Here is a 20016-nt window from a genome sequence, read left to right on the forward strand (position 1 = left end):
GGCTGAGCATGTTAACCTTGGGTCCCAAACGCAGTCGGGGCTGCTCCTACCTGAAAGCTCTTCAAGCGGATGCACGGTGATCTTCCTTTAATGAGAGGGGTTGTTCGGGACCAGGAGCGCCCGCTTAGCGAGAGAAAGGCAACGGCCTAAGGAGGAGGCTGGATAGAGAGCTCAGCCTCTCTTCACCGCTGTCGTGCAAGGACAGACTGTGGCAGGGCGAAAAGACGGTTCCAAAGGAGAAACAAGCACGAACCGCGGTCCACAGTCTTAGACACTTCCACGCTTCTTCTGCCTCCGAGGTTGGGGCACAAGGAACGACGAAGCAACGGGATCGAATCGGGAATTACGCACGGCCCGACGTGCGAGCAGCCTCCCCTTATAGACGCTGCTCCGCCTTCTCTCCCTGGGCAGTCTGGGAGTTGTAGGCCATGCAGGCGCACCGTTTGGCGATCCTCACAGTACTGGTACAGCCCGCTTCTTTGCCTATCAGAGGGCTTCCACATTTGGTTCCACCTGACAGATGATCTCCTCTCGGTGAACCAGGGCCAAGTGGTTCACCTGCAAATTCACACTTAATTTGTCGGCCTGACTCGTAACCACCCTAAATTCGGAGCTTCAACGATTTCTGAAGAATGCAATTCTATCCTTCATAAAGCTTGTGCTCCTACGATCAAATGTTACTCAGCAAAATGGAAAATCTTTGCTCAAGGTGTGCTTCTCCGTTTTACTATCCTTTCTCTTCTACACCTGAACAGATTCTACCTAATTTACTACAGCTCGCCAAATCAGGCCTTACACATGCATTTATTAAGGTGCACCGAGTGGCAGTTTCTAGATACAGAATATGTCTGGGCAATTGTCTTTATGGTCCAGCAGGCTTATGAAGGAGTTTATGAAGAATCTATTCGGAGCCTGCTGTCCTATCAAGCCTCCTCTGGTACTTTGCAGCTGAACACAGTCTTATCACAACTCATGAGATCTCAGTTTAAGTATATTCACAAGTGCAAATTGAAATTCCTTTCATGGAAGGTGTCATTTTTGTTAGCCATTACATCTGCCAGGCGTATTAGTGAGATTCAGGCATTTACAAGCAAAGAAGAATCCTAGACGACAGAGTAGTTCTGCGCACCAATCCTTTATTCATCCCGAAGGTACCATCAACATTTCACCTCAATGAACTGGTCGTTCTGCCTTCTGTTTTCTCCAATCCATCCTCGCCTGGCGATAGAGCTCCGCATTCACTGGACATTAAGCCTTGTTTGAAGTTCTACTTGCAAAAGACAAAAACTTTCTGAAAATCAATTCCATTACTAATTTCTTACTCTTCTCCAAGAAAGGGCCAAGCCTTGTCGTGGGCTAGTATTGCTTGCTGGGTCGCCTCGACTATAGTCTGCGGTCATAATAAGGCTGGACATCTGCTGGCTGCAAAGGTGAAGGCTCACTCTACTAGAAAGGTCACAACGTCCTCAGCCCAGTTCATAGGAGTGTCTACCAGACGTCTGCAGGGCGGGGACATGGGCGAATGCCCATACCTTCACAAAGCATTACTGCCTGGACCAAGGCAGATGTAGCAGTTGGGTCAGGCTACTTTGCAAAGGCTGTTCTCATAAGGAATGCAGCTATTAAGCTCACATCTTCTTTGTTATTCTGTTTTAATAGTTGTTTAAGTATTTTTCTTACAGTTGCTTAATGCTGTGCTGTATCTGTTCTGACTTTCTACAATATCAGTGTCTCTGGTTTGACTAATCGAATTTAACTTTGTTTCTCATGGTGGGATGGTTCACCTTACCTTCCTCCATTGTTCATTGAATACTGCTAACTAGTCTGATTCAAGCATGTGAATCTATAAAAGATAAAATACTGGAGAAAAAAACAAGTTACTTTCCTGTACACTGTGGTTCTCCAGTATTGATATCTTTTATAGATTGTCAGGCGACCCTCCATCCTTCCCGTTAAGGCTCACCAATTGTATACCTCTGTTACTTTATTTGCACTTGCTTTTGAAATCCGAGATATGGTGGCTCTGCAAGGGATGAGTGTTTCAGGGTCTGTGCTCTTACTGGCTGAAGTTTGGATGTATTAAATCCATGTGAATCTGGTCCTAACTGCTATTGTTTTTTTCAATGGAGTTTAATGCTAATGGTTTCTGTTACCGTGGGACTCACACCATGACGACTGGGAACATTCAAGCATGTGAATGTATAAAATACATTCGTGCTTGAGAACCACAGTGTACAGGTAAGTAACTTTTTTAAATTTTCTTTTTTTTACCTTCTCCTTTTATTGTTTGGCAGTGGAAAGCAAATTTAGTTTTGAATTTTCTTAAGTGTTCTCCATTTGAATCTCTGCACAGCTGCCCTCTGTGATTACTTGTCCTCAAAACAGCCTTCCTGTTTGTCGTAACTTCAGCACAGAGGGAGAGTGAGCTTCAGGCTTTCTCCAGTAACCCTCCTTACACATAATTTTTACTCACTCAAGCTGGTTCTTTGGACTCGTGCCTCCTTTTTACCAAAGATGGTGCACTCCTTTTCACATCGGACATACTATCTTTCTTCTTACGCACTTTCCTCTACCTCATCCCTTGAAGAAGAAAGACTACATCGGCTGGATCCAAAAAGGGCTTCCGGCTTATACATCGATTATGCCAAAGACCACAGAGTGGGCAAGCAGCTCTCCATTAGATTTATTGGAGCTGAGAAAGGCAAGGCAGTGCAGGAAATGACTCCTTTTGCGCTAAATCATGCTCTGCATTATGATATGTTATGCTGTGGCTATATAACAGCCTCCAGAAGGCTTGTTGACTCATTCCACTAAAGCCAGGGGCTGCTACCACTGCGTTATCTGTCATGGACATTTGCCAGGCTGCCACATGGGCATCCATCTATACATACGCATAGCACTATTGTCTGGACAGTTTGGTCCGTCAAGATGGGAATTTTTTCTATTCGGTTATGCAAGACTTTTTGGTTTAATTCAGTTACACACCCACAACATAAGAGGTGTTTATTGGGGGTCTATTCTAAAGTGAGGAATCTGTGGTTAAAAGTTTCTATTTGAAGAAAAAGTTACTTACCTACAGTAACACTCTTTTCCTGTAGATACTCTAGCCGCAGATTCCTCTCTGACCCTCACATGCCCCCCATTCTGTTAACTGGATTATTTTGCCTTAAAAGATCTGTCTAGGAATCTGCACACTGGTCACAACAGATTTTATTTTTGGCTCTGTGGGAGCGAAAGAATCAAGAAAGCAACTGAGGTCCGTGTGTAGGGGTGACTCCTATGTAGACCTGCGCACGTCACATCTGGCGTGGATGTTGTCGCCGTGGAGCCGCAGGCGCCACCTCCCAGCGCGCAGAGGTGCTGCGTCAACGTTTCCCAGATCCAGTCTGCGGCCTTGGAAGTACTCTAAGGTGAGGGATCTGCAGTTAGTCTCTATAAGAAAGAGCATTACCGACGGTAACTTGTTAATCAAGTCACTTTGTCTTTCACAATGTTCATCTAATTGTCATTAGAATGATCTGCTCTGTTGAATGAGACTACATTCTTTAAACATTTTGACTACTTCAGTGCTGGGAAGAATATTTAAATAGATGCACAAAATAGAAATGCTATTGCATGGCCATTGTTTCAAATCAAATGCAGTTTTATTTTTCTAAGTGTACTTGTGGAATGCAGCTAATTTTTTGGTGAATCAAAACGACATACAAAAAGTGTTGTCTCATGTACGTGTTCCCATTTTGACTATTGAACACGACTAGTAAACATGTTCACTCTCTGTACCGTTTGTGTTCACTCGATAATGCTCCATCTTCTGTATTCCCCATTTTTACCTTAAACCACATCTTGAGCGCGCGGCCCGTTTTAAAATGGCTTTGAAGTAACCTTGATCTTGCAATTAGTAATTTTACTTTTATAGAGTTTTCTTATTACAGCATGTCCAATGTACTTCTTGCTTACGAAGAATGGTTTACTTTCCTTTCCAGCTTGCAGGTTTCCGAAACTTGCTCTTCACTTCAGTGGGTGAGGAAGAAAAGAACATGGTGGATAACTTTCGCCCTCTGCAGCCTTTGATGGATCGCACTGTTCACGCCAACTTTGAGCCAATAATGGAAATCGCAAGGTTCAAAGAAAAGTCTAAAGAGCATGTCCACCGTCCTCGTGCTGGCTTTTAGAAAAACAAAATGACCATGGATTCTGCGTCCTGTTGAAATTCCTTATGTTTATGGACTCCGTTCTGGTTTCAGATAGTAATTAACCATATCCGAAGCAATTGTTCGTGTTACTGGCAGGTTCGTTGCTTGCTACCAGAATTAATTTGTCGTGGATGGTGGTATGCCTGATCACCTATGCTATAGGAGCTCATTATTTTAAACCAGATTTGAGCTGAATGAGTTTATTTTGTTTTTCATACTGTTTTGTAAAGTCTTCGCGATAGGCGTCATGTAACAGATTAACTAATGCACATTATGAACTCTGTTCAGTATCATACAGCTACACTGCCAATACCCAGTTCAGTTGTTATATTAATTTGGTAACTATATTAGTTACTGCCTATTTTTTCAATTACTAACTTCACCTTGTAGGCCCTCTACAGCATTGTAGTAGAGGGCAATAGACGAGAGATGCCAATTGTTCCCTATTTTTTTGATGTAAAGGTTAGATGGTTGTTTTGTTGTTGTGGTGGTGGTGGTGTTTTTTCTTTCTTCCCTTGCTGTGATTAGGGGGCGTTTTCCCTTTTGAGGCCTTATTTTCTTTTCTTCAAAAAAGGTCCAGGGGTAGGATACTAATGAATACTTGAGGGAGGGGGTAGGTTTGTGGTGTCAAAGTTATTGGGAGAAGTCAACAATGGCCCTAAAGGTTCAGGAGCGTATGACACACTAGCAGGTGTAGTAGGCCTCAAGTCTCAGATTTTTGCCTTTAAGAACGTAGTGAACACCAACAGAGCTGTAACGTGCTTCAACATACCTTCCGAAATATTTTACACCCTCATACACGCCCATGTCTAAAAACATTTGTCTACCTAGTGAAACCGTCCCTAAAGCTCTTGTATTATTCCACAAGAATACAGGGGATGGAATTTCTCCACCAGGAAAATATTTTCTGGTGGTAAAATGTTTGCTATGCCTTTCTGTCACACTGTCTCCTGCAGCTTTTCCACTCACCAGACATTCCGCAGGCGTAAGAGTAGGTCAACATGAGTATACCTGAAAATCTAGGTTGCATTTCCATGCTTACATTTTGGGGGTGTTGTATCGTAGTTTAAAATATATTGTGAGTGGTCTGCACATTATTGTCTACAACAATTAGCTCTTAATAGTTTTTTTTAAAACTGCCAACTTTGATTGTTTACATGGATTTTGTATATGGTCTGTAATAAAATACCTGCAGGGACTGTGTGGCAGGGGGATTTTATAATTAATAAAATAATGAAAAATAGCAAATAGCTTTTAATTTTAGCAGAAACTTTACTGCAGAGGTGTCTTTTAGTGATCATTTCAGTATTTTATAGAATAATTATTATTCAGTCCTGGAAAAAATAATTGCATATGTGCTATGTAAAACTTGATTTCAATAAAATTAGTGCCTTTCTATTCAATCGAAACTTAATGTGAGTTTGTCTTTAAATAGTCTTAAATCAGTGTAAACCCAGTGGATCTCTGCAGCAGTATATGTTGGGAATGTTTGCTAAATTCTCCTTTGAATATATGAACTTTTAGCTGACTTGAGAAAGCTGAAGTGATGTCCCAATGCAAATGGTTTGTTTCTTTTGCAACATTTATATATTTTTTATGCATCTTATTTTTGTTCTAAAGAGTGAAAACTAGAAGCAATGAATAATTTGATATCTTATTTGTTAAATCTTAATGGTAGAAGGATGGCTTGTGAAATAATGCAGTGATGATGTGGACCTTCACCTGCTATGTCCTCTCTTCAATCTGAATCTGTCAGATACACATTTTCTGTTAAATCTACCTCCTGGTTCCTTTTGAAACAGAATGCAGCAGTCTTTTGTGAGCACAATAGCATCCCTGCATTTAAAAGATGTATGTTTGGGTCATCTTTCTGTTCTTTCAGCTTCGTGAACCTTTTTTTAGGTCTCACCTGAGACAGCGCATGTGATATGATAGATTGTTTCTCTAAAAAGGGGAAGAGGTGTGACACCGCGACCAGGGCGACTGACGCTGGAATCTGGGGCTCACCGTTCGATCACCGGCGGCAGGTCAGCCCAGCACCATGTGACATTGGGCAATAGCTTGCTTAATCCTCCTGTCGGCCCCCAGCGCCGGGATGCCTTCAGGTAACTGTTCGCGCTTTACAAATACTAGATTTACATTTTAGCCCCACATCGCTTAACTTTGGTTGGCTTTATTGCCAGTCTAATTGCCTTCCTTATCATTGGTAATCGAGTGTCAGCAGCGCCTGATGGCTTCACTATGTCTCTGTGTATTTTCTTCCCTGGACCATGGACCGAGTATGGGTTGATTCTATGATTAATGTTCTTCGCTGCTTGTGCTGGAATTTTGATACTTGTATTGGGTTAGCTTTAAAAAAAAAAAATTGGTTGCAAGACAACTTGAAACCATCTGAGTTGAAGTGTGCCCTTTTTACTATTTCCAAGAGCTTGAACGCAGACATCTAGCAATAACGAAACTTTGTGCCTTGTGATCAATTTATGAAAAGCCAAATATCTGCCCCGTTGCTTTTGTCTAAGCTATCCATGTACTTCATTTGTGTAAGACTGTAGCCACACAGTATGTGCTTTTCTAAATTCGTTAGCCACTGTGACATATACGTATTTTTCATTTATAATTTAGAGGGTTTTAATCATCATTAAACAGTGTTTTCATAAGGTTTCTATTTCTTTTTTACTTCTACTCACCCCTGAACCCTACAATCGCCATTACCTCTTTATCTCGATCCACCCCTGAACCCTAAATTTACTTTTACCTCCACCCAATCTAATCTCTAAAATCCTCCTTAACTCCCTTTACGGCTACCCACCCCTGAATCCTAAATTCCCCCTTTCATTTCTTTATTAATCGTTCTTCTTTTAATACATAAACAAAGCGACAACATCAGACATTACATGGTCCATCATGGTATATAACATATGCATAAAGGGTGGAGGGTATTCAACTGACTACATCCTGCAGATACCTCAGCATATGTGTGCTCCAACATGCTGTGGAGTGTTGGCATAGTGTGATCAGGAATTGGGTGCTTGTCTCAGATGTGGCCGGGGGTGTCTCAGAGCTTATTAAACAGTGTGTTAGAAGGGAGATGGGGGCGAGGGGGGGGAGGTGTTATGGTAGCGGACAGTTTTATTTGTGTCATGCATTGGACCAAGAGCGGGTGCGTCAGGTCCAGGTGATCTAGAGGGGGGAGATTGTGCTCACGTGTGGCAGGGGTGATATTGCATTGCTGTCTTCGTGGTGGGCTAAGACCAGCTTGGGTGGCTGGGAGGGTGTCAGTTTAGCACACTGTGAGTGTCGGTGGATCACAGTGGTTGAGTCATCCCTTCTTCCCAATTACCGGAAGCGCATGAGGGGAGATAGGTCTCCAGCAAATCTGCTGAACTTCTTCGTTACGAAGTGCCTCCTCCTCTGATGTTCCCCATTTGCGCAATAGGCCCCTCCAAACCGGTCGGTGGGGTTGCTGGTGAGCGCAAGTGAAGTGTAATGGTACGCTTGGCTAGTAGCAATGCAAGGGCGGCAAACTGCATCTGCACTTTGCGCTGTATCCTCTTAAAGTTGCCGAAGGAGCATACCTCCCATGTGATTGTCAGGCAGCCCCATGGCATCCCAAAGTGCAGCATGTATGATGCACCAATAGTCCTGAAGGGCCGGGCACGACCACAGTATATGCATAAGCGTGGGGTCCACAGAGTGGCCGAGGGGCACTCGAACTGTTTGTCGGGAAGAAGCTGTAGGGAAAAACTTTCGGAACTGGGTAGGAATAGAGCCCCAATTCTGAGAGCCCGTCGCAACTGCTGATGTGCCCCAATCGATTTCCCTCCGTGTGCCTTAGTGTATCGTGTGGGGGCAAAAAGTAGCTAATAAACGCCTGTATTTCTAGTGCATCTGGGAGCCCATCAAAGTCCAAGACATGCCAGCCGTGGCAGTTGTCGCCTAGTAGCAGCAAGACAGCAGGCGTTTGCTCTAGATGGAGACTATGGACTAGTGTCTAGAGGAGGGTATCCGTTGTCTGAGGAGTTACTATCGGCGGGGGATGTCAATCGCCGAAAGTGTTGTCAAAGTGGAGTGATTCTTACTCAGAAGAAAACAGATGTGGGCCCTTTTCATCACCTGTGACTACTGGGTGGGGACTCAAGGTCGCCACTGCCTGAATGTCCCACCGATGATCTGCAATGATCTAAGGGAGCTGTCAGGTGAGACCCGGGTAGGGTGTGTGTCTGTCATGCCCCAACCTGCCTCTTTCTCCACCGTCCACCCCACAGGTCCTGTATGCTCTCCGACCACTCAACAAGACCTGCCGCTTGATTACCCCGATGTTGCTCTGCCCAGTCCCATACTACCTTGGGGTCGGTAAAAAACACTGTGGTGCCGCCGAAGATTATCTTGAGACGGACGGGGAATAGCAATGAGTATTACACTCCTTTTTGACGAAGACGACGTTTGACCTTCAGGAAGGAGGATCGCTAGCGTTGGACAGCATGTGTGTAATCTGGAAACATCACAACCTTGTCTTCTACCCAGAGAGGCCTCGCCACACTTGCCGTACAAAGTATTGCACCTCTCGCCTGAACTGGAGCAGTTTCATCAACATCGGTGTGGACAAAAGCCTGGGGATGGGCGCATCGCTGGGACACAGTGTGCTCGTTCGAAGGAGTAGAAGGCGGTGAGTTCGGAAGCTGGGTGAAAGATTGAAACTATGAGTTTAGGTAGGCCAGGGGATCTGACCCCCTCGACACCCTCCGGGAGTCCGATAAGGTGAATGTTGCTTATTCTGGTATCCAAGTCCTAAGCCCTGTTCTCCAACTGCGTGACTCTGACCTGTAAGTCGCCAATGGAGGAGCAGTTGTTCTTAGCAAGCAGCTGCAGTTCATCATGGGCCTTTTCGCTATCTGTGAGTGTCAGCAGGCTTGCATTGATTATCCCGGAGGAGCGTGAAGTTGGTCGTAAGGGACCCAAAGCAGGCCTCCATGGTGATTCGGAAGTGTTCAATGGCCGCTATGAGCTTGTCCAGCTTATCTGACTTGGTGAGGGCTGGTCCGTGCTCCTCGGGTATGGATCTGTTGTCAAAACTTGTGGGCTCATCAGGGTTGGCAGTCTGGTCGCAGAGGCCTATCACAGCCTCCCCATTTCATCGGCACCATCCAGGCCTCTGCAGCTGGCGCCAGAGGGAACAGGAGTGGATGCAGTGTAAAGGAACCTAATGGGCCCCTCCCGCCGTAGCCCCAGCATGCTGTCCCAGTTCAGTATGGTCTCTCCTCATCCCCAAGGGAGGGTATGTATCTGCTTGTCCCTTCGGGGTGTGGGGCAAGGAGTATGGATCTACTGCCTTGATGTGGTAAGAGGCTGTAGCAGTTCTAATGGGCATTGAGAAGTCCTTGTCGTTTGCCCAGCTGCATGGGGGGCCACCACATAAGTACACCCGGCTGGTTCCCTGTGCCACTGCCGATCTCTCCTTTTAGTGTTGGCGGTGGGGGGCACCTCCGTTTTGATATTGATGCGCCACTCAAAATGCTGGTTCCTCAGGTGGGGGCTCCTTCCTGATCCCCAGCTGCTTCAGCAGGCCTCTATTGTGGCTTCATCTGTAGGGGGGTGCGCAGTGGATCCAGCGGCCCGTAGGCATGCAGGGAGGATCGGCCAGCACAAGGGAGTATTCTCTCTCTGCGGCCTGCTCTCCCTCCCCTCCAGCGACACCCCTCACTTCATGTCACCTCTGCAGGACCCCGAGGGGAATCACGTTTGTGCTTCTGTGTCCTGCTCACGGCTCCTCCTGCACCGGGCTGACAAGGTGTCTTCCCCCTGCGGAGCTGCAGGAGCTGGTTGGGAAGATAGATCCTCTGCCCCAGTGGCTCCGATGAGTCCTCTGGCTCACTCGGCCTGTCACAGCAGGAGTCACCAGTCGGGTGGGATGCGGTTCGGCGCCGCCAAATTTTCTCATGGTCTCGGGGGGTGGAGGAGCGGGGAAGGCCCTCACGCCATCAGGGCCCCATTCCTGGCCATGCAAACCGCAATCGTCTTCACACCATGCCCCAAACTTCTTTAATGTAACAAAGACAACAATGTCTCAACTGGTAATCATAAAAAAGAGACCATTACAAAAAGTGCATGAATCACTAAAGGAGGGAAACAGGAGACCAGGGTGGGGCGTAAAGGTTGTTATTTTAGCAGGTAGTTATAACAGCACTACATTACAATTAGATTGAGGTAACCATAACAACCAAATGTGCACTGAACGTGCTTGTGTAAGTGATAGGTGCAGTGACACAAGTGATATAGGAACAGCGTGAGACGGCGAAAAACAATAAACAAACAATAGTTCAAGGTCAAAAAATATAACTTCGATAAATGCAAAAAATAGTTTGTTTTTGTTAATTTCTAAATGACCCCGTAGAAGCCGTGGATGACGCTTTAAAGTCGACTGCGTTTCGACCTTATCAGATTAAGGTCATCATAAGGACGATGGTTACAAATTTCTTAGGTAGTGCTGGTGGCACAAGGAATCATAACCACAATATGGTAATTGCAGCGACGGGAATCCATCACGGAGATGAATAGCAGTGACGGGCAAAGTTGGTCGCTGTAAAGTTAGATGGAGGGTCCGCAATGCTTCAGTAGACGAGTTGAGAGTCTGGTTGTTGTAAGATTGCTGCCCGTAGTGGAAGGAAATCCCAGTTAGTAAGTAGATCTTGGGCGTCGCGTGGCGGAATGCCGCGTACGGGGTCCCTGTAAATTGATTAGTCTTGTGAAAGGAGTGAATCCAGGGGGACGAGTAAAGCATCCACCAATGCCATGGCTTGGGGGGAGATCTCCTTCAAGTTCCCAGCACCAAGGCCCAAGCTCCAGAGTCCGTTGCAGTTAGACAGCACCACAGAGGTGTCACGACTTTGGGATTGACCCCATCAGCAGTCTTCCATTGGTGCCTGGGTGGCCCGATCTTGGTCCGGATCACTAGGTCTCCTCCATGTTGTGGTACCTGCCTCTGAAATCGGGCACTCAGTCCCGCTGGGCTAATCGTTACCAATCTGCGGGTGCCAGGACACTGGTAGTGTTCCACTTGTGTCATTGCACAGTCTTTGGCTGCTTATGTGGCGCAGAGGATTATGGATTTATCGGACTGGCCAACAGAGCACTACAGAATTACGTCCGCCATCATGGCTAGCTAAGTCATGCCCCCTTCTTAATTCACCCATACCTCTGTTTGTTTCTACCTTTCCCAAACCCTAACTTCACCCTTACCTCCCTCTACCCACACTTGAATCCTAAATTCACTTATTTCCCTTGACCTCTACCCACCCAAACCCTATACTTAACCTTACTTCCCTTTACATCCACCTAACCCAAACTCTAAAATCACCCTTGCTGGCTATTACTTCTACCCACCCCAAACTATATGTTCACTCCTACCTCTCTCTAACTCTACTCACCCCAAACCCAACCTTACCTCTCCCTACTGCTACCTACCTCTAAACCCTAACATCACATTCCTGCCCCCTCCTTTAAATACTCTTGGCTTCACCCTGGTGCCCTTAAATGTTTTGGGGGCACTGTTGGTTGTTTTATGTTAGTCCGTATGTTTGGTGGGCACCGTCACCTCTTTAATACTTTGCTCCCTTCCCTCTATGCCCTGTATTTTAGGTCTCGCCTGAGGCTGTGTATGCACTGTGGCTTACTAGACCTTTTAGTTTACTTACCGGGATGGGAGGTCATAGAGCTCACCCATTGCTTACCATGTGTCGGCTTCATCTGCACAGTTATTTCCTTCATTCTCTTTAGTCCATGAGTGCCGGCTTCACTTCCTCTTCTTGTGTGTCCCTTCACTAGAGCATGGCCCCAGTATTGACCAGTGTCCTTCCACTACTCGCCACTTACAGGGGTTCTTTTTCCCTATACTTGCACCCACTTGCTATCTTCCTTCCAACCGCATTGTTGCTTGCCCTACATGGTCCTCCTTTATCCCCTCTCCACCCCCCCACTGTTGTTCCTTGTCTGATCCACTCCCTCCCCCGGTGTTGCATACTCTGTTTGGCCCTAACCTCTTTTAATGAAGTTGCTAAAACGTCCAGCAGAACTTAATAGCTGCACATCTGCTACTGTTATTAAAGCTGCTAGAATACAGATTTACTTGCCAGATATATCTGATAGACTTCTAGCTGCAGATTCCTTACCGTAGGATATTCTCCAGGTGTCGGACTGGATCTGGACATTTTTTGTGAGCTCGCTGGTAGGTGGCATCGTTCAGCTACATGTGATGTCATAGACGCCATCCACGCTGCAAGTGACGTGCACGGTGGCTATATAGACACATCCCCAGCACGCTTAAGTCTGTTCTTTTCTCTCCGTGCCAGTCAGCACAGCTCTAGGAACAGCTACCCCCAGTCTTTTTGGACTGACACTTTTTCGACTTTTTGTCAAGATTTTTCAAGACCTTGTCTCCTGCTGTGCCAGGAGCTCTGCTAGGAAAGCTAGGTTTAAACCATGTGGCGCCTGTCATTGACCGATGTCGGTGACATACCCAAATTTGGTGTGGCTCTAGTGCTTGGAGCGTGACCATGTTGCCAAGACCTGCATTGAATGCCGCGCCATGCACCCCAAGGCCTTGAGGAAGTGGTCCCTCAGGCTCCTCGACTCCATGATTCTCAAGATCTCTGTCAAAAGGAAGATCCTTAAATTGTTCATGGAGCAACTCCAGGTGATCGTCTTTGCAGGCGAAGTAGTCAGGGAAATCGGGTAAGTCTCATAGGCACAAGAAGAACCAGACATCAAAGAGATCTTCAACTTCACCACATCTGTCAAAGTCCTCTGACGAGACTAGGAAGAGTCAGCATTCGAGGCCTAGCTCTATAGTGGAGTCTGTTCAGTCTCCGCACCTCCTTCTGATGCCATGCACCTCCTATTTAGGCGGCCTGTCCTCACTGGAGCGCCTTTGGGCCCTGCAGACTCTGGAAGGGCCCCTACTGGTCTTCCACTGGTAGGTTTGCCCCTGGCACCAGTTGATGGAACTGTGCCGGTCGCGCCACCTCTACCTTCCCTGGTGATTGCTCCTGTGCTGATGCCCCCTAACCCCCCCCCCCCCTCCCTTCCCACCCACGTCGCCGGTGTCCCACAGCTGCTCCATCCCCATAGTAATACCTGACTGACATGGAGCCGGACGGGTGTTGTCTGACGCAGATGGGGGGGGGGGCAGACCCCTCATGTTGGAGCCGGTGTCTTATGAATTTCATAGTCCTGGATTGGGTGATAATTGGGAGGGGGTCTGTGGAACCTTATGGATTCCACTTAGAAGATCCTGAGCACAACTGATATGAGGAGCTGGAGGATACCAGTGGACTGAACACCTCCCTAGACACTGGCCTGGTCTCTTCCCCCTACTGTGACTACAGAGAGGGGTGCTCATTTGCAGTGGTGGTGTGAAGGGCGGCTGAGTTCGTAGACCTTTTGCTGCCCTCAGTGGCAGTCAAGATGAGCGTCTTGACAGGTGCTTCAGGTGGGAGTTGTCCCCATGGAGCCATAACTTTCTTTCAATGAAGCCCTGCACAAGGGCTCCTGTGCATAGGACGATTGCCTGTGACCATTGCCCTGCCCCAGGTGACCTCGGTTTCCTCACCCAGCACCTCACCACAGAGCTTGGTGATCCAGGCCTCCTCTCCAAGGTTATCTCTGGCTCATTCCCTACCACTCCACCGGATAGGGCATCCAAACACCCTGGCACTGCTGTCCGTGAACACTGCATGCCTCTTGGGCCGATACGCTCATACCATCTGGACTTTGTCAGGCAAGTGCTGTCCATGGTCATAGAGAAGGATCGAGCCATACTTTCTCAAGCTGTTGCAGATGGGAGGGGTGCAGCCAAGTTTACAATACGATGTGGGCTGAACATGACTGACTCGCTGGGCAAAGCAATTTCATCGTTGGTAGCCCTTAGACGCCATGCCTGGATGAGACCACTGGCTTCTCTGGGGAGGATGTTCAAGCTTGGCTCATGGACATGCCCTTTGAAGGCTCTCTGTTTGGAGAGAATGTGGACTCAGCTCTGGAGTGCATTAAGGACAGCCGAGCTACTGCCAAGTCCTTGTGCTTTTCCACAGCCCCTTGCCAACCCCAGTCGATCTTCCACAGCCGCGGAAGGGGCTTCCAACCATATCTTTACACCCCCAACAAACCGCATAATCTTTTTGTGGCGGAGGACGAGGTTCCCGCAGTCCTGGCCAGAGACCCGGTCTCCGCCCAAGCAGCTCCTCTGTAGCCTTGCCTGCTGTCTCCACCCGCAGGCTCCTGCCTGCACCCCATCCCTGGTGGTCTAGCCTTGCTATTCTGCTGTTCCACTGTTTTCTGTCTGCGTTGTTGTGCCCATTTTGTCTTTGTGTCTTTTGTTATGTCATTGCAAATTTGTGCCTGTTTGTGCCCGTTTCTCGCCACCCTTTTCCTGCCGCTGCTCTCCCACGCCGCCTTCCCCCTGCTGATCCTGCCTCCCAGCTGGGCTTCCCTCACTGTCCTTATTTAATGGTGGCCTTTGTACGGACGCGCCAAAGGCAAGCCCGTCTGCACCCCTCTGTGCCTGTCTGCACCGTGACCAGCACCAGAAACCCTGGTTTGCCGACCACCCACAGCTACGACTCAGCCGCCCTCCTCACTCTCAACCCCGGAAGGAACAACTGCCAGCTGTCTACACCGAAATCCACCCACGGCCAGTTCTCCTGTCGACACTGCTGCTGAACCTTCACCACCCGAACGCCAACACCCCTGAAGCCCTGAGGTGCATCCTTCTCAACGTGCGTTCCCTGCACAGACATGCTATAGAGATCTGGGACCGCCTCAACACCATCTCACCTTCTTTATGGAAACCAGGACTAACTCCGCCTCAGCCCCCGACATCGCCACAGCCCTCCCCGACAGATGCAAGATCCAGAGGAAGTACCGCACCCGCTCTGGAGGAGGACTTGCCATCACACACAAGAGCTCCCTCCGGCGCACCAGCGACTCCCTCTCCACCACCGAACACCTCTATTTCCAGATACAGACCAGCCCCAGAACCACCGTACATGGCACCCTCACCTACAAGCCCCCGGACCTCAAACAGTGTTCACTACTACCATCGCTGACCTAGTCGCACCCCACACCATTGCTTCCATGGACTACATACTCATCGGAGACCTCAACTTCCACCTCAGTGACCCCCAACTCCTCCACCCTCCTGTACAACCTTGGACTGAAATGGCTCGTCACCACCTCCACCCACAAGGTAGGACCAACCCTCGACCCCACCTTCGCAGGAGGGAACAACATCCACTTCAGCCACACCACGCAACCCCTCTGGAAAGACCACCACTTCGTACACTTTCACGTCGTCAAACCCACCGCCCCCAAACCTGCACCCCATCCACCGTGAAGGAACTGGAGCAAAGTTACAGAGGAGCACCTTAACTCCACCCTCAGCCGCAACCCCCCTCAACCGATGCCAACCTCGCAGCCAAAGAACCACACAGATGGATCACCAACTGCGCAGATGAACTCGCAACCCCGACAGACGGTGAAAGGGCAGTTGGTTAACAGCCGACCTCCAAGAATCTAGTCGCACCTGCCGACATCTCGAGAAGAATTGGCGAAACAGCAAAATGTTGAAAGACCGCACCTCATACACGGACGCCCTGACCGAATACCACAAACTCATAAGATCAACCAAAAGGACCTTCATCAAGAAAATGATCACTGGCAACTCGACGCAACTGTTCAGCATCATCCAAGAGTTCATTAAACGCCCCCCCACGTGAGGTCGCATACATCGCCCCCTACCAGGACCTCTGCAAAAAGTTCAGCTACTACCTCAACCTGAAAATCAAGTCCCTCTATGACAACTTCAACAAAAGGACACCAGACTCTGAAACCACTCCCTCCTCCAACAAAGCCAGCCAACCCACCATCTCTGCCTGGACCCCAACCACCACCGAAGACACCGAGTCGACCATGAAAGGCATCCACTCAGGAGCACCCACGGACCCCCTGCTCTCTGCACATCTTCCACAGAGCCGCCACTGCCATCGCACCAGAACTACAATGCAATTAAGACCACCTTCAAAACCAGCATTTTTCCCGACGACTGGAAACGCACAGAAGTCCAGCCCCTGCTCAAGAAGACCACAGCAGATCCTTCGGACCTCAAAAACTACCGACCCATCTCCCTCCTCCCCTTGGCAGCCAAAGTTACAGAGAAAACTGTCAATGCCCAACTAACAATATTCATCGAAGAGAACTCCATCCTCGACCCCCCCCCCCCCCCCCCCCCCCTCCCTATCCGGATTCCACAGCACCAAGACCGCTCTACTTGTCGCTAAAAACGACATCCGCACCTTCCTCAACCAAGGCCACACCGCAGCCTTGATCCTACCCGACCTCTCCACAGCTTTTGACAGTCTACCACCGCCAGACTCCACAATGCTGGCATACAGGGAACCGCCCTCGAATGGCTCCGCTCCTTCCTCACTGGCAGAACCCAAAGAATCAGACTGCCAACCTTCCTCTCCGAACCTACAGAGATCAACTGCGGAGTACCTCAAGGATCGTCACTCAACCCTACTCTCCAACATCTACATGGCCCCTTTCGCCGCCATCGCCCGACAGCACGGACTCAACATAATGTCCTACGCCGACGACACCCAGCTAGTCCTCTCGCCCACCAAGAATCCCATCACCACCAGACTAAGCTTCCATGAAGGACGTTGCATCCTGGATGAGCAGCAGCTGCCTGATGCTCAACTCAGAGCAGACAGAGGTCCTTGTCCTCGGACCCTCCCCCACCGCATGGGACAACACCTGGTGGCCAACTGCCCTCGGAAGCCTGCCCACCCCCACGGACCACGCCCAGAACCTCGTCATCGTACGTGACTCCTCCCTCTCCATGACCTGACAGGTCAATGCCATTGCCTCCACCTGCTTCAACACCCTCCGTATCCTTCGCAAGACCTTCAAATGGATCCCCCCAACCCCCCCCCCCCCCCCCCCCCCCCCTGAATCAAGAAAGACAGTCACCGACGCACTCAGAACCAGCAGACTGGACTACGGAAACGCCCTCTACGCTTGAATAAACAAGTCTCTGCTCCGCAAACTCCAGACCATACAGAACACTGCAGCCAGACTCGTCCTCGGCATCCCTCGACAAGAACACATCACCCAACACCTGCGAGACCTCCACTGGCTCCCCATCAAGAAGAGAGTAACCTTCAAGACACTCACCCATGCCTACAAATGCCTCCATAACACCGGACCCCAATACCTCAATGAGAGAATCTCCTTCCACGTACCCAAGAGAAACCTCTGATCTGCTGACCTTGACAAAATCCCATGCATTCGCAGAGCCAGAACTGGTGGAAGAGCCTTCTCCTACATCGCGGCCGAGACCTGGAACAAGCTCCCGATAGCCATCGACCGGAAATGCTTTATCCCCCCCCCCTTCCCACTCTTTCCCCCCCCCCCCCCCCCTTCCCACTCTTTTTCCCCCCCCCTTCCCACTCTTTCCCCCCCCCCCCCTCCCACTCTTTCCCCCCCCCCCCCCCCGTGCCTTAAAGACCCTCACAGGTGAGTTGCACGCTTAACAATTCCCTGATTGATTGACCTAGTGGGACAGTCAGCCAGAGGTCAAGCTAGTAGGTCGTGGTTGCTATTTCCGCTACTTTCTGGTATCCAACAGGAAGGATGGATGCATTCATCCTATTCTAGACCTGTGCCTTCTCAATCTCTTCCTGAAAAAGGAGAAATACAAAATGCTCACACATGTGCAAGTCTTGTCTGCCCTGGACCCAGGAGACTGTATGGTATCGCTGGACTTACAGGGCACTTATTTTCTGTAATGCAAGGTTGACTTTTCCTGACATGGCTCGCACACCGATTTTAGCCCTGGCCCCCGATGTTCCATTATTACCAGGGAGTTAGTTTTAACTTCACATCCACTATCTTCACACACTCCCTCCACACCTGGCTCATCTGAAGGTTTTAGTATACCTCTTGTCACCTACAACTAAAACATCTGAGCTTCTCCCTCACAGTGAGGGGGTTTCGGCCTGCACTGCGAGCAAGTTCCCGATGATGAAGCATGCCACCCACGGGTGGGTGAGGGAATTTGTCCTATAAAGGGGTGGCTTGTTTTTGTGTCGGATTACATTAGCGGGAAGTCTCCCCCTGCTAGTCGGTAAATCTCCTCAGGCCTTCTGTGTGTATACAAACGAAGCACTACTGCCTGGACAGTCTGGTCTGGCGTGACAGTCACTTTGCCTGTTCAGTCCCACAGAACTTTTCAGTCTTAATCCGTGTCGCAGGCCCACTTCTGGGTGGTATTCCTTGAGTATCTATTATAAGGTTAGGAATCTGCGACTAAAAGACTCTATTGGATGAGCAAGTGGTAACACCTTATCTGGCATAGAGACTTGATCTAGCTGCAGATTCCTTACTGACCCACCCATCCTCCCCACTCTGTAAACCGATTTCAGAGCAAAAGGTTGCTTTCCTTTTAAGGGCCCTTGTTATAAAGTACCAGTGGTTAGTGTTTTCTTCGTGGCTCTGAGTTTCTGGTGTGGAAAGCCTAAAAAATAAACTGATGTCAGCGCTTATGAGTGGCACCTATATAGACACTACGCATGTCACTTTTGGCGTGCCTGACAACGCCATGTGGAGCTGAACAACGCCACCTACTGGTGCACTGAAATACTGCTCACAAGAAATTTCCGAATCCAGTCTGACACCTGGGGGAATATTCTAAGGTAAGGAATCTATGGCTAGATGGTCTGTAGGAAGCTGACTCTGTATATGGTATGCGACTAGGTGATTATACCGTGCAACGAGTCCAGAGATTCCCCAAAAAGTATACAGGGTTCAATGCAAACCCAAAGTGCTCTATTTGTGGTAGTGTGGGTGAGCAGCATAGGCCTAACACAGAGGAGTGTAAGACATTTGTTGTGCACACAATGACAGAAGAATGTAACATGACTCAAAATGGAGATCCACACCAATTTTATAAAAAAAATAAGCTTTGCTCAAGATTTATTTTAAGACCAAGATCTTCGCAAAAAGGTAAGTATGTTTTTAAATAGAAATTATTTTCAAGTTCAAAAGTGGATTTTTCAGACTTTGCAATGTTAACCTATGGAGGCAAACAATAATGTGATTTTACAGGCAAGTATACCAATTACAGTTCCAGTCTTCGGGTTGCAGGGTCAGCAGAGGGCAAGGTTCAGGTAAGCACAAACACTGCACCACCAGTGGCACAGGGGCAGCTGGGTGCAGAGGTCAAGGTTGAAAATCAGACCCAATGTTACCCAAAGAAGACTGGGGTGGGGGGGGGGGGCGGGAGTGCTTGAAGACACTGCTTGCAGGTAAGTATAGTGGTTGCAGGACTGAAGCTTTGGGGGTTTAGACGAGCACTGGGGGGACCACAAGACAACACCAAACATACATCACCAGTGGCCCAGGGTGCAAACACACGGTTGGGCACTTAATGCAAATCAGTGGAGGAACTTGGATTTGAAAACAGGCTGCAGGGGATGAACTGGAGGCTGCACAAAGGAAACCAGCGACAGCAGTGGTAAGTTGTGATGCTGGAGGTCGTAGGGACGCAGTCGGTTAAGCTCCTTAACGCGCAGGGGCTCCGGGTACAGGAGTGTCCTTTGACGTCTTGGTTTTCTTGCAGGAGTTGGTCACGGTCATGGGAGCCTTCGGTTTCAAAATGCAGGCGGCGTTGTGGAGTCAGCCATTGCTGGACTTGGACTCCGGATCGCTTCGGAACCTTTTATGGATCAGTGGACCACCTGGATAGAGGCCGGAGACATCTGGTGCAGAG

General features: G+C 48.7%; 1 protein-coding gene and 1 long non-coding RNA gene across 3 annotated transcripts in view; one reads left to right on the forward strand and one right to left on the reverse strand.

Moving 5' to 3' along the window:
- The window catches only part of CA5A (carbonic anhydrase 5A), a 192733-nt gene extending 187131 nt beyond the window's left edge, over window positions 1–5602 (forward strand). For both annotated transcript variants that reach the window (XM_085639434.1, XM_085639435.1), the window contains exon 7: window positions 3984–5602. In XM_085639434.1, the coding sequence (XP_085495560.1) occupies window positions 3984–4172 (189 nt within the window). In that variant the 3' untranslated portion in view covers window positions 4173–5602. The remainder of the gene's footprint in view (window positions 1–3983) is intronic.
- Window positions 1–20016, reverse strand: part of LOC146776442 (uncharacterized) — a 327970-nt gene that overhangs the window by 202870 nt on the left and 105084 nt on the right. The window lies entirely within an intron of this gene.

This window comes from Triturus cristatus, chromosome 12 (assembly GCF_964204655.1).
Source record: "Triturus cristatus chromosome 12, aTriCri1.1, whole genome shotgun sequence".
NCBI classification, from domain to species: Eukaryota; Metazoa; Chordata; class Amphibia; order Caudata; family Salamandridae; genus Triturus; species Triturus cristatus.